Raw genomic sequence first — 15,672 nt, 5'->3', positions numbered from 1 at the left:
TAAGAAAGCATAAATTAACAAATTGTTACATTGACAAAGAACTACAAAGAAGTATGTAATGTAAATTTGTTATCTATATCCAAGGATTTTTTCAGAAGAACCATAATTTTATCTTTAATAATTAAGAAACTTTTATCTCGAAATCTGCAATTGCATTAAAAAAAATTCATGTACATTTATTCTACTCCTACTGTACACATATTTCACCTAAAAATCAAAAAGCAGCAAATATTTCGGAACAACCTAAACATTGGACTGTTCCAAAACTTAGGTGAAATATGGTACTTTTTTCTACTTTATGCAGTGGAAAACACTGAAATACACACCTGCTGGAGATGGTTTAAGTGGTGTGTGCGTGGAATTTTTACCCTCTTCTCTCGTTTTGTAGGTTGTGGTTCAAAGATTTCCTTGTTTTGGTCCATGTACGGGTGCACCAGCAGCTCCGCGCACGTCAGCCGGTCGTCCGGGTTCATGGCCAGACATCCCTATGTGGAAGAATTAATGTTTGTTATATATAAATATAAACATACTGCACGAAATGCTATATGCATCTGGTGGGAATCAACCCCATGACCCCTCGCTTTGCAGGGGCACACTCTACGGAGTTGCTAGATTAATAGCCAGACAGTATACCAGTAAATCACTGTATTTGGTATATCCAGATATGCCTGAACTTCATTGAAATCTTGCATACAATAAACACAGAGCAAATTTAATATATTCATATTGTTTTTTAAAACTCAAGAATAATTTAACTCTAGTTTTAAGTACTTTAGTGGAACTTGAAGGCCTTGACTAGGTCAAATAGTATTATGACAAATAAGACTACAGTAGATCCAATTTTCCAAGCTATACTTTTAAAACACCACTAATCATTTCGAAAAAATAATCTCACCTTTAAAAAGCTTAAAACAAGTTCAGAAAAGTGTCCAAATTTTTCTTCTAATGGTTCCTGTAACAGAAAAAGTATGTTTCAAGATTGTGCAACACAAATAAATTATATTGAAAATGCATGTCATTTTTTTATTTACAGCTATTTTTCATTTACAAAATGGAAAAAAATCTAAACATTAAAATGGTTGTGTGCAGCACTTAATTCAAAGAAAAGAAATTTCTTGTAGTGTCAATTCATATGACGGAAATGGGGGCCTAGCTCAAACCCTTGTTGGAGGTGATGTAAGTACTTCATAGGCATTTGCACTAAACCATGTGCTTTATTTATCAAAAAAATAAAATCCCTTTATGGGTCTATTTTATTGACAAGCCACGTCATGTTAATTTGCACCAAAGAACATAGGTATCAAATCAATGTGTGCACCGAAAAAATAACAAGAACCTAGCAAACTGATTCAAGTGCCAGTATGCCTGTATTCAGTCAATAAAGGGGGCATAATTAGAAAATAATCACAGTCAGAGTCTTTGCCCTTGCTACACATGTGTATTGTCATTGGTGACACAGGCATCAAGTTTTATGTTAAAAATATTTGAACAGTTGACCAGTTTTTGCACCATGCTGCAACTGGTCATGGCACCAAATGCTATAACATGATCAAATCAAATAAGGTACATATTTACCGTAAAAATTGTGAGCATTATCGGACAACCAAAAATATATCATAAAGAAAGTTAGCCACTACACAAGTATTATTGGAGTACATGCGACTGTATGTTCCACATACTTTACAAAAAGGAGTATAAGTTTTTGTAACCATTATTACGTCTATGAAGCAACTTGCCCCCTCAACTTACCACTCTCTCTGGCTCAGGTATAATCATACCCTTGAAGAAAGAATTGGTGGAGAATATCTGTACATGACGTGGCAACAAGTCACCTGAAAGTTAGAACACAATTGTATAAAAACATTCATATTATTGCAAAAAAACAAAAACATGTAATTTTCAACAGTTAAGTTAGACAGTCTTTAGATACAGGTACACATACAAATGACTATATACCATTTCAGTTAAAATAGAGAGGAAACTATACTGCTCTTGATCTTGACCTTTCAAATAAATGGACTATAAGTATAGGTGCATTATTGTCTGTGTATGAGTTCCTGTAACAAAGATGGCAATAGAGGTGTGCACAATTGTTTCAGTATGAGGAATGTAAACAATGACAGAAAATATAGGTGCAACATTACCTGTGAATGGATTATATAAAAACTGACTGCAAATATATAGGTACACCATTGTCTATGTATAGGGTATGTAACAATTGATAACAATATAGGTGCACAACTATCTGTCTGTGTATGGGGTATGTAACAATTGACAACAATTGGCAACAATATAGGTGCACCAGCTTCTGTCTGTGTATGGGGTATATAACAATTGACAACAATATAGGTGCACCACTGTCTGTGTATGGGGTATGTAACAATTGACAACAATATAGGTGCACCAGCTTCTGTCTGTGTATGGGGTATGTAACAATTGGCAACACTATAGGTGCACCAGCTTCTGTCTGTGTATGGGGTATGTAACAATTGGCAACAATATAGGTGCACCAGCTTCTGTCTGTGTATGGGGTATATAACAATTGACAACAATTGACAACAATATAGCTGCACCACTGTCTGTGTATGGGGTATGTAACAATTGACAACAATTGGCAACAATATAGGTGCACCAGCTTCTGTCTGTGTATGGGGTATATAACAACTGACAACAATATAGGTGCACCACTGACTGTGTATGGGGTATGTAACAATTGACAACAATATAGGTGCACCAGCTTCTGTCTGTGTATGGGGTATGTAACAATTGGCAACAATATAGGTGCACCAGCTTCTGTCTGTGTATGGGGTATATAACAATTGACAACAATTGACAACAATATAGCTGCACCACTGTCTGTGTATGGGGTATGTAACAATTGACAACAATATAAGTGCACCAGCTTCTGTCTGTGTATGGGGTATGTAACAATTGACATAAATATAGGTGCACCAGCTTCTGTCTGTATATGGGGAATGTAACAATTGACAACAATATAGGTGCACCAGCTTCTGTCTGTGTATGGGGTATGTAACAATTGACAACAATATAGGTGCACCAGCTTCTGTCTGTGTATGGGGTATGTAACAATTGACAACAATATAGGTGCACCAGCTTCTGACTGTGTATGGGGTATGTAACAATTGACAACAATATAGGCACACCAGCTTCTGTCTGTGTATGGGTATGTAACAATTGACAAATATATAGACGCACCAGCTTCTGTCTGTGTATGGGGAATGTAGTCATTGACAATAATATAGGTGCACCAGCTTCTGTCTGTGTATGGGGTATGTAACAATTGGCAACAATAAAGGTGCACCAGCTTCTGTCTGTGTATAGGGTATGTAACAATTGACAACAATATAGACGCAGCTTCTGTCTGTGTATGGGGAATGTAGTCATTGACAATAAATATAGGTGCACCGGTTTTTCTCTGTGTATGGGGTATGTAACAATTGACAACAATTGGCAACAATAAAGGTGCACCAGCTTCTGTCTGTGTATGGGGTATGTAACAACTGACAACAATTGACAACAATATAGTTGCACCACTGTCTGTCTGTGTATGGGGTATGTAATAATTGACAACAATATAGGTGCACCAGCTTCTGTCTGTATATGGGGTATGTAACAATTGACAACAATATAGTTGCACCAGCTTCTGTCTGTATATGAGGAATTTAGTCATTGACAATAATATAGGTGCACCAGCTTCTGTCTGTGTATGGGGTATGTAACAATTGACAACAATATAGGTGCACCAGCTTCTGTCTGTATACGGGGTATGTAACAATTGACAACAATCTAGACGCACCAGCTTCTGTCTGTGTATGGGGTATGTAACAATTGACAAATATATAGACGCACCAGCTTCTGTCTGTGTATGGGGAATGTAGTCATTGACAATAATATAGGTGCACCAGCTTCTGTCTGTGTATGGGGTATGTAACAATTGACAACAATTGGCAACAATAAAGGTGCACCAGCTTCTGTCTGTGTATAGGGTATGTAACAATTGACAACAATATAGACGCAGCTTCTGTCTGTGTATGGGGAATGTAGTCATTGACAATAAATATAGGTGCACCGGTTTTTCTCTGTGTATGGGGTATGTAACAATTGACAACAATTGGCAACAATAAAGGTGCACCAGCTTCTGTCTGTGTATGGGGTATGTAACAACTGACAACAATTGACAACAATATAGTTGCACCACTGTCTGTCTGTGTATGGGGTATGTAACAATTGACAACAATATAGGTGCACCAGCTTCTGTCTGTATATGGGGTATGTAACAATTGACAACAATATAGGTGCACCAGCTTCTGTCTGTATATGAGGAATTTAGTCATTGACAATAATATAGGTGCACCAGCTTCTGTCTGTGTATGGGGTATGTAACAATTGACAACAATATAGGTGCACCAGCTTCTGTCTGTATACGGGGTATGTAACAATTGACAACAATATAGACGCACCAGCTTCTGTCTGTGTATGGGGTATGTAACAATTGACAACAACATAGACGCAGCTTCTGTCTGTGTATGGGGAATGTAGTCATTGACAATAAACATAGGTGCACCAGCTTTTGTCTGTGTATGGGGTATGTAACAATTGACAACAATTGGCAACAATAAAGGTGCACCAGCTTCTGTCTGTGTATGGGGTATGTAACAACTGACAACAATATAGTTGCACCACTGTCTGTCTGTGTATGGGGTATGTAACAATTGACAACAATATAGGTGCACCAGCTTCTGTCTGTATATGGGGTATGTAACAATTGACAACAATATAGGTGCACCAGCTTCTGTCTGTATATGAGGAATTTAGTCATTGACAATAATATAGGTGCACCAGCTTCTGTCTGTGTATGGGGTATGTAACAATTGACAACAATATAGGTGCACCAGCTTCTGTCTGTATACGGGGTATGTAACAATTGACAACAATATAGACGCACCAGCTTCTGTCTGTGTATGGGGTATGTAACAATTGACAACAATATAGGTGCACCAGCTTCTGTCTGAATATGGGGTATGTAACAATTGACAACAATATAGGTGAACCAGCTTCTGTCTGTATATAGACAGGTGCACCAGCTTCTGTCTGTGAATGGGGAATGTAACAATTGACAGCAAATAAAGGTGCACCAGCTTCTGTCTGTGTATGGGAAATGTAACACTTGACTGCAAATAAAGGTGCACCAGCTTCTGTCTGTGTATCGGGTATGTAACAATTGACAGCAAATAAAGGTGTTACAGCTTCTGTCTGTGTATGGGGTATGTAACAATTGACAGCAAATATAGGGGCACCCGCTTCTGTCTGTGTATGAGGACTGTAACACTTGACAGCAAATAAAGGTGCACCAGCTTCTGTCTGTGTATGGGAATGTAACAATTGGCAGCAAATATAGGTGCACCACTTCTGTCTGTGTATGAGGAATGTAACACTTGACAGCAAATAAAGGTGCACCAGTTTCTGTCTGTGTATGGGGTATGTAACAATTGACTGCAAATAAAGGTGCTACAGCTTCTGTCTGTGTATGGGGTATGCAACAATTGACAGTGAAAAAATGTGCACCATTGTCTGTGTATGGGGTATGTAACAATTTATGGCAATTATAGAAACACCACTGTCTGTGTTTAAGGTATTGTAACAAATGGCAGGTAACATAGGAGCAGCACTGTCTGTGTATGGGGTCTTGTAACAAATGACAGGTAACAAAGGAGCACCACTGTCTGCCAATGAGGTCTTGTAACAAATGACAGGTAACACAGGAGCACCACTGTCTGTCAGTGAGGTCTTGTAACAAATTGGCAGGTAACACAGGAGCACCACTGTCTGTTTATGAGGTCTTGTAGCAAATGGCAGGTAACACAGGAGCACCACTGTCTGTGTATCAGGTCTTGTAACATATGTCAGGTAACATAGGAGCAGCACTGTCTGTGTATGAGGTCTTGTAACAAATGGCAGATAACATAAGAGCACCACTGTCTGTGTATCAGGTCTTGTAACAAATGGCAGGTAACACAGAGCACCACTGTCTGTGTATCAGGTCTTGTAACAAATTGCAGGTAACATAGGAGCACCACGGTATGTGTATGAGGTCTTGTAACAATTGACAGGTAACATAGGAGCACCCCTGTCTGTCAATGAAGTCTTGTAACAAATGACAGATAACATAAGAGCACCCCTGTCTGTGTATGAGGTCTTGTAACAAATGGCAGGTAACATAGGAGCACCACTGTCTGTGTATGAGGTCTTGTAACAATTGACAGGTAACACAGGAGCACCACGGTCTGTGTATGAGGTCTTGTAACAAATTGCAGATAACATAGGAGCACCCCTGTCTGTGTATGAGGTCTTGTAACAAATGACAGGTAACATAGGAGCATCATTGTCTGTGTATGAGGTCTTGGAACAAATGACAGGTAACACAGGAGCACCACTGTCTGTTTATGAGGTCTTGTAACAAATGACAGTTAACACAGGAGCACCATTGTCTGTGTATGAGGTCTTGTTACAAATGACAGGTAACATAGGAGCACCACTGTCTGTGTATCAGGTCTTGTAACAAATGGCAGATAACATAGGAGAACCACTGTCTGTGTATGAGGTCTTGTAACAAATGACAGGTAACACAGGAGCACAACTGTCTGTGTATGAGGTCTTGTAACAAATGGCAGATAACATAGGAGCACCACTGTCTGTGTATGAGGTCTTGTAACAAATGAGAGGTAACATAGGAGCACCACTGTCTGTGTATGAGGTCTTGTAACAAATGGCAGATAACATAGGAGCACCACTGTCTGTGTATGAGGTCTTGTAACAAATGGCAGATAACATAGGAGCACCCCTGTCTGTGTATGAGGTCTTGTAATAAATGGAAGGTAACACAGGAGCACCACTGTCTGTGAATGAGGTCTTGTAACAAATGACAGGTAACACAGGAGCACCACTGTCTGTGTATGAGGTCTTGTAACAAATGACAGGTAACACAGGAGCACCACTGTCTGTGTATGAGGTCTAGTTACAAATGACAGGTAACATAGGAGCACCGCTGTCTGTGTATGAGGTCTTGTAACAAATGGCAGATAACATAGGAGCACCCCTGTCTGTGTATGAGGTCTTGTAATAAATGGAAGGTAACACAGGAGCACCACTGTCTGTGAATGAGGTCTTGTAACAAATGACAGGTAACACAGGAGCACCACTGTCTGTGTATGAGGTCTTGTAACAAATGACAGGTAACACAGGAGCACCACTGTCTGTGTATGAGGTCTTGTAACAAATGACAGGTAACATAGGAGCACCGCTGTCTGTGTATGAGGTCTTGTAACAAATGGCAGGTAACATAGGAGCACTGCTGTATGTGTATGGGGTCTTGTTACAATCGGAAGGTAACATAGGAGCACCCCTGTCTGTGTATGGGGTCTTTAACAAATGGCAGGTAACATAGGAGCACCACTGTCTGTGTATGGGGTTTTGTAACAAATGACAGGTAACACAGGAGCACCACTGTCTGTGTATGAGGTCTTGTAACAAATGGCAGATAACATAGGAGCACCACTGTCTGCGTATGAGGTCTTGTAACAAATGACAGGTAACATAGGAGCATCATTGTCTGTGTATGAGGTCTTGTAACAAATGACAGGTAACACAGGAGCACCACTGTCTGTTTATGAGGTCTTGTAACAAATGACAGTTAACACAGGAGCACCATTGTCTGTGTATGAGGTCTTGTTACAAATGACAGGTAACATAGGAGCACCACTGTCTGTGTATCAGGTCTTGTAACAAATGGCAGATAACATAGGAGAACCACTGTCTGTGTATGAGGTCTTGTAACAAATGACAGGTAACACAGGAGCACAACTGTCTGTGTATGAGGTCTTGTAACAAATGGCAGATAACATAGGAGCACCACTGTCTGTGTATGAGGTCTTGTAACAAATGAGAGGTAACATAGGAGCACCACTGTCTGTGTATGAGGTCTTGTAACAAATGGCAGATAACATAGGAGCACCACTGTCTGTGTATGAGGTCTTGTAACAAATGGCAGATAACATAGGAGCACCCCTGTCTGTGTATGAGGTCTTGTAATAAATGGAAGGTAACACAGGAGCACCACTGTCTGTGTATGAGGTCTTGTAACAAATGACAGGTAACACAGGAGCACCACTGTCTGTGTATGAGGTCTTGTAACAAATGACAGGTAACACAGGAGCACCACTGTCTGTGTATGAGGTCTTGTTACAAATGACAGGTAACATAGGAGCACCGCTGTCTGTGTATGAGGTCTTGTAACAAATGGCAGGTAACATAGGAGCACTGCTGTCTGTGTATGGGGTCTTGTTACAATCGGAAGGTAACATAGGAGCACCACTGTCTGTGTATGGGGTCTTTAACAAATGGCAGGTAACATAGGAGCACCCCTGTCTGTGTATGAGGTCTTGTAACAAATGACAGGTAACATAGGAGCACCACTGTCTGTGTATGAGGTCTTGTAACAAATGGCCAGTAACATAGGAGCACCACTGTCTGTGTATGAGGTCTTGTATCAAATGACCAGTAACATAGGAGCACCACTGTCTGTGTATGAGGTCTTGTAACAAATGACCAGTAACATAGGAGCACCACTGTCTGTGTATGAGGTCTTGTAACAAATGACCAGTAACAAAGGAGCACCACTGTCTGTGTATGAGGTCTTGTAACAAATGACCAGTAACATAGGAGCACCACTGTCTGTGTATGGGGTCTTGTAACAAATGACCAGTAACATAGGAGCACCACTGTCTGTGTATGGGGTCTTGTAACAAATGACAGGTAACACAGGAGCACCACTGTCTGTGTATGGGGTCTTGTAACAAATGACCAGTAACATAGGAGCACCCCTGTCTGTGTATGGGGTCTTGTAACAAATGACCAGTAACATAGGAGCACCACTGTCTGTGTATGGGGTCTTGTAACAAATGACCAGTAACATAGGAGCTCCACTGTCTGTGTATGGGGTCTTGTAACAAATGACCAGTAACATAGGAGCACCACTGTCTGTGTATGGGGTCTTGTAACAAATGACCAGTAACATAGGAGCACCACTGTCTGTGTATGGGGTCTTGTAACAAATGACCAGTAACATAGGAGCACCCCTGTCTGTGTATGGGGTCTTGTAACAAATGACCAGTAACATAGGAGCACCACTGTCTGTGTATGGGGTCTTGTAACAAATGACCAGTAACATAGGAGCACCACTGTCTGTGTATGGGGTCTTGTAACAAATGACCAGTAACATAGGAGCACCACTGTCTGTGTATGGAGTCTTGTAACAAATGACCAGTAACATAGGAGCACCACTGTCTGTGTATTGTTATAAATGACAGAATGGCACAACAATGGTATACAAACTAATAAGTAGAAGTGTTTAATTGTGCACGTTTTTGATTAAAAAGTTAGACAATAAAAGCATTATCAGTAGTGCAACAATTATTTTGTTTTATAATTTAAAAGGCAATGATAAGTAAACAGCTAGACAAAAATCCTAATTGTTCACATAAATAAAATCATGTCTTAATTAAAGCCAAAACAATCAGATTCATGCAAACTAATGCAAACTAATAATTAATCCAAGGATTGTGCCTATTGTAACTATGATCAATTCTTATCACTTTGAAATCTATGCAAATCCAGATTTAAAAAAAATCAAAAAGAGTAAGGTAAACTAAAAAATAGACCTGTTAGTTTTTCAAACTTTTTTAACAAGTTTTCAACAGTTGATAATTATCATTGATATAGATTATATTACATAATAAAAAAGAAGGCTGTCTATGTAACATTATGCAATAAGTGGAATTAAGTGGAAAGATATGCAAAGTATGAAGGATTTAAATACAATTTAGATATAAATCTATTGAATAACTGCATGTGTTCTTCTTGTCAAATCAGTAGGGTAAACAGTTTATAAATCCATTCGATTTTAAAGAGAATCTATTATCAATATGTACCATGTACGCGTGCACATTTAATTACATGTAAAGGCTGGCATGATCTTAACACAAGATATATAAGCTTTTCAAAACACAATCTGAAAACCACCTCTGAGCACACAATTGTTTACCAATTTTCAAACTTCATTTAATCAAATTAACAATTAATGTCTGAACTTCATTTTTTTAATGTACCCTTCTAAAAATAATTTAAAAGCCACTATAATTATGACTCCCTTCGGGGACATAATAATCGAAAGGAATCATTACTAATGCAGTGGTCGGAATAAGCACAAGCCCTGCTGGTAGAATGTTTTCCAGGCTTTTTCAAATTCTAGATTTTATACAGCAGGGCATATTGACCAATTTTGATAGCAAACAATTGAATAATAACTTGTGCTTGTTCATCCAATATAGTAGAAGTCTTAGGGCCTGTTTTATTCAGTCACAAGCAAACTAGACTGAAATCTGTGCACCTCTTAGTACAAAAAACAGGTGCACTTTTTTTTTACAAAATATGAATGAAATGGTGAATATCTGGGAATACCTTCATACAAACTTTGTATGTAAGAAGTGTTCGTATGACGGTCAATTAAATAGGCCCTCCAAGAGGGACATACGACTGGGACCATTCTTCATTCTTCTTATTCAGTACTTATGCCTCTCAACTAAATGTGTAATGCTACTATCAAAACACAAACAAGAATATAAAATCTAGGTTCATATCAGTTGAGGGATATTTTTTTTTCTATTATGGGAAAACAGTGAAAACAATGTTCTTCAATTTTTAAATTTTTCATCAAACACTTATGTGAACTTGATAGATCTATCAACATTTTGAGAACATTGTCAAACAAATAGCTCTATTTTTCTTATCAGCACTCAAGAATATATTCGTCATCAACATTTTTCTATCAAACAAAGACGATAACGGCAAGTGCGCTGTAATCTTCGGCATATTTATTGACAAAAATGGCTTGAGTGGCATTTAAGTTAAGATATCTTATATCACTGTTCTCACATAAACAATTAATTTGATTTTAATGAAAAATTCATGCCACCACTCTTCGAGGAGATATACCGATTATGTCTGAATATGGATAATTGGGGGATAATACCCGATATATGTACAATGCACTGCACTACTCTACCAGCGAACATGAGATACAGTCATTAGATAGACATTAGTCGTCATCCAAATGCACTCTCTTACCTGCGAATGACGTCTGTATTACATCCATATCCTCACTCTACTTCAATTATTCCATTAACATTCCCACTCATTTGATACCAATACATATTTACAGACATTAATAACATTCATTTCCATACTTCTACGAAAAAAACTCCAAAGAAATATTTTAAATTTCCCTACCAAGGTGATGACGTTGATTTTCACTTCTTCCTTAATTTCATCTTAAATTTAAAACATCAGAAGAACATCATTTTTTTATACCTAGTGTCTTTTTTATTAAATACAACTGGTCGACGTCGGATTTGCCTGGCCACAGTGCCTGGCCGGTAAGCAGTTCCGCGAACACACAGCCGACAGCCCACACATCAACAGGAGGACCATATTGCGTATCTCCAACCAGCAGTTCTGGCGCTCGGTACCACCGCGTCGCCACATAATCTGTGTATGAATCACCAGGACCAGCTAAAACAGAAATAAAAACATGTGTGTCAAGTGTGAAGTTAATATTTTTTAATTACGCTCAATTATTAACACAGAAGACAAGTATAAGTTGGTATGCTTCACCCAAAATTGAGAAACCAAGAGAACATGACACTGGTGGTGCTCCTCTTGGGTGATAGGCAAACACCTAAAGTACGCCTCCAAAAGGAATGACGCAATGCCATTGGTCTAGGTCTGGTCATGTGGTGATCCCAGGTTGTCGACGTGATATATAGGTTATCGGTTAGTAGGTGACCGGATATGGGATATACTGGGCGCCTCAAAACAATATTCGGATTCGAGCTTTCCTCTCTCTTGATAAGTTTTCCTTTGCCCCATATATCCCATATCAGGTCACCCTCTAACCACCTCACTTATTACACCATCAGACAATTCTTACTTCAAAGTATTATCATTTACATTCATGAGTAAAAATATTCAATTTTACTAAAAAAAATATTTATTTTTTTGGACTCAAAAACAACATACAGATATAACAGTTAAGTCAGACAAAGGCAACTTTATTATTTTACAATTCTGAATGGCATGTTGAAAACATGATTTTCTAATTATAGCCAATCAAATTGACATTTATCTTAAATTTTACCATAAATGAAAGAGAACATTTGTTGGAATTTGGTGTAAGATGGAAATTTATTTCACTCATGATCAAAGAAAGTAACATTTTGTTTAGTGGCACAGCTTCCTGTAATCATTCTGTAATCTTACGCCAAAATTCAACAAATATCCTCTTATTTGTCTCTTAATGTAGATGGATTATCCCGATAAAACTGAAACTATTGACATTGAGTACCTAAGGAAAAAAGTTTGGAATAAGTTGGGAATTTTAATTAGTTGTATCACTTAAAATTCATGCCAGGTAGATTATCCTTACTTTGTGTCATCAAAGCTTTTTTTCATAAAAAATGAAACCTATTTCAAATTACACTTAAATGAGAAACACTCTTTCATGTAAGGAATATTTCAACATGATATTTATTAAGCCATTATATACTTCATAAAATTTCTGAAATATCAAATATTGAAAATTCTTCAGTGGTGATTTAAACATAGGCAAATATTTCATTGTTGCTATGTGCAAAGTTGTATATCCTTAACACATTTTCGATAGTAAAGCAAGCATGTATAATTATGTAATGACTTGGCACATAGCTAATTACTAGTTACATGTAGCTAGTGTTCGCAATGAAAGGAAACTTTTGGAGCTTTAAACAGCTTAACCTTAACTATGATAAACACTATTATAATTGTACTAACATTCTACATTATACCGGGCTCATGTATCGATTTGAAATAATATAGCAACGCTATTATGAGTAATGACTTGATCAACTTCCTTTTAACATACGGACGACCAGAGACCATGTGAAAGATCATAAAAGGAATGATTTTACAAAGATTGCTTTTGTTCTCGCTGATTTAGACTTGCTCATGACAATGGGAACAATACAACGCTAGCAAAATATTTGACAACATGCCAGGACTTATATAGTCACACCTTTAATGTGTATGCCAGTATTTCGAAACTATATTAGTCCAAGGCAATCTTAAGTAAACATGGCACTCCAACCAAATTTGATGTATGCATTGCTTATATTTGGAAAACATCTTTTGTAACCATTTTGTTTTCACAAAAATATTGCAAAACAATTACACTTACACTTAAGGTAAAGAAATCACTGTATGAAACTAGATGGAAACAAGAAAATTAGGATCACATTCATAAAATTGTGATAAAAATGGGTTTTTAGCGTTTCAAGATCGCAGTAATCTCAGATATAAAATATCTTTCCCTTGTGCAATTTATTCATTTATATTTATATATCATGTTGCTTTTTGCCGAAAATAAAAAAAAATGTTAGACTTTCAAGCATGAATAGCTTAGATTACTTATAAGCAAATTTCGGCAGTAAAATCTCATTCCAATACTTACTTAAAATTCTGGCAAATCCAAAGTCACACAATTTGACTTGTCCAGATCTTGTTATAAGGATGTTTTCTGGTTTCACATCTCTGTGGATACACTGAAAATAGAGAACAGGACAGAAAATGAGCTATCACTGAAAGTTTTAGAACAGAAATTATGTTTGTAGCCATCACTGAAATTGTAAAAGGACTGAAACTGAGCTATCATTGAAAGCAACAAGACAGAAAATGAATCTGTAGCTACATTTAACACTGAAAGAGAGAGGACTGAAAATATGGTATCATTGAAAGAAATAGGACGAAAAATGGTATCATTGAAAGTAGGAGGACTTTAATATATATGGTATCATTGAAAGTAGGAGGACTTTAATATATATGGCATCATTGAAAGTAATAGGACTTTAATATGGAATCATTGAAAGTAAAAGGACTTTAATATGGTATCATTTAAAGGACAGAAATATGGTATCATTGAAAGTAATAGGATGGAAATATTGTATCATTAAAAGTACAATTGTAATAGGACAGAAAATATGGTATCATTGCAAGTCATAGGAAAGAAAATATGGTATCATTGCAAGTCATAGGAAAGAAAATATGGTATCATTGCAAGTCATAGGAAAGAAAATATGGTATCATTGCATGTAATAGGACAGAAATATGGTATCATTGAAAGTAATAGGACAGAAAATATGGTATCATTGAAAGTGATAGGACAGAAATATGGTATCATTGAAAGTAATAGGATGGAAATATTGTATCATTAAAAGTACAATTGTAATAGGACAGAAAATATGGTATCATTGCAAGTCATAGGAAAGAAAATATGGTATCATTGCATGTAATAGGACAGAAATATGGTATCATTGAAAGTAATAGGACAGAAAATATGGTATCATTGAAAGTGATAGGACAGAAATATGGTATCATTGAAAGTAATAGGACAGAAAATATGGTACCATTAAAAGTAATAGGAGATGAAATATGGTATCATTGAAAGTAATAGGACAGAAAAATGTTATCTTTAAAAGTAATAGGACAGAAATATGGTATCATTGAAATAATAGGACATAAATATGGCAGGGCTCTCGCGAGAGGGCGACTTGGGCGAAGTGGTCGCCTAAAATTCTTAGACTTCGCCTTTTTGTAACATCAAAGCGATATTGACTTCGCCCAAAATTTCGCGAATTTTTTTGCAGTCAAAACAAAGCAATTAGCCATCAGATAGATAAAAGCGATATTGACATCGCCGACAATAAGGCAGTATGTACATACTCAAATTTTCACTTTATGACCTTCGTTACGATCATTCTTATGTAGAAAATTGGTTAGGCAATACCGTTATGTCCGTAGCATCTTGGTTAAAGGGCCAATCTCCCAAACCTGGCTCAAAACGTAAATTAACAGAAATAGAGACTGCAAGCAAAATTGAATTACCGTCAAAACGTCAATTCTCAAAAGCATTGAATCAGGCATCTTTCGACTGGTACACTCAAGATGAGAACAAACTTTGGCATTGTAAATTATGTAGAGAATGTAAAATTGACAATGCCTATGCTACTGGGCATGAAAAACCAGGAAAAACTACAAACCACTCTAGGCATGCAACATGTAAGTATAACTATTAAACATTGGTGGGAAAGAGAATACATAATGGAAAATAAAAGAATAAGCACCATTTAATAGACGAATAAACAAATTCATTAAAAAGGTTTAGTTAGTATACAATTTTTAAAACAGTTTTTGTTAAATTGATATTGAAGTTTTTTTTTTATTTCAGCAAAACAACATCTGAATGCAGTCCAGCGATCATCACTCAGTTCACAGAAGCCCATGCAGAAACTACTGGCCACCAAAATTACCAAGGATGATGACATGGCCTTAAACCTCCTGAAAACAGCCTACTATATTGCCAAACGCGAGCTCCCAAAGGTTGAGATGAAACATGTTGTGGATTATGCTAAATCCATAGGGATTAATTTTGGTACCGTAATTTACCTAAGAGTTCGGACACTCTAAATATTCGGACACCCATAATTATTTTCCAAAATAATTTATTTT

At 37.2% G+C, this 15,672-nt stretch overlaps 2 protein-coding genes across 7 annotated transcripts in view; one reads left to right on the top strand and one right to left on the bottom strand.

The window, feature by feature from the left end:
• LOC128207564 (lysophospholipase-like protein 1) overlaps window positions 1–15,672 on the top strand; it is a 220,332-nt gene that overhangs the window by 23,857 nt on the left and 180,803 nt on the right. The gene's annotated exons all lie outside the window — the stretch shown is intronic.
• LOC128207562 (cyclin-dependent kinase-like 1) overlaps window positions 1–15,672 on the bottom strand; it is a 34,948-nt gene that overhangs the window by 8,116 nt on the left and 11,160 nt on the right. For 3 of the 6 annotated variants that reach the window (XM_052910574.1, XM_052910573.1, XM_052910575.1), the window contains exons 4-8: window positions 13,619–13,709; window positions 11,446–11,646; window positions 1,750–1,832; window positions 896–952; window positions 369–485 (exon numbers count right to left, since the gene is read on the bottom strand). In XM_052910574.1, coding sequence (XP_052766534.1) covers window positions 369–485; window positions 896–952; window positions 1,750–1,832; window positions 11,446–11,646; window positions 13,619–13,709 — 549 coding nt within the window. Of the gene's footprint in view, window positions 1–326; window positions 486–895; window positions 953–1,749; window positions 1,833–11,445; window positions 11,647–13,618; window positions 13,710–15,672 lie in introns of all 6 variants that reach the window. The other 3 variants (XM_052910570.1, XM_052910572.1, XM_052910569.1) reach the window with 1 other exon arrangement.

The sequence above is a fragment of the Mya arenaria genome, chromosome 11, assembly GCF_026914265.1.
Source record: "Mya arenaria isolate MELC-2E11 chromosome 11, ASM2691426v1".
NCBI classification, from domain to species: domain Eukaryota; kingdom Metazoa; phylum Mollusca; class Bivalvia; order Myida; family Myidae; genus Mya; species Mya arenaria.
The sequence above is the reverse complement of the archived record's forward strand: the minus strand, read 5'-3'. Positions and strand labels throughout refer to the sequence as shown.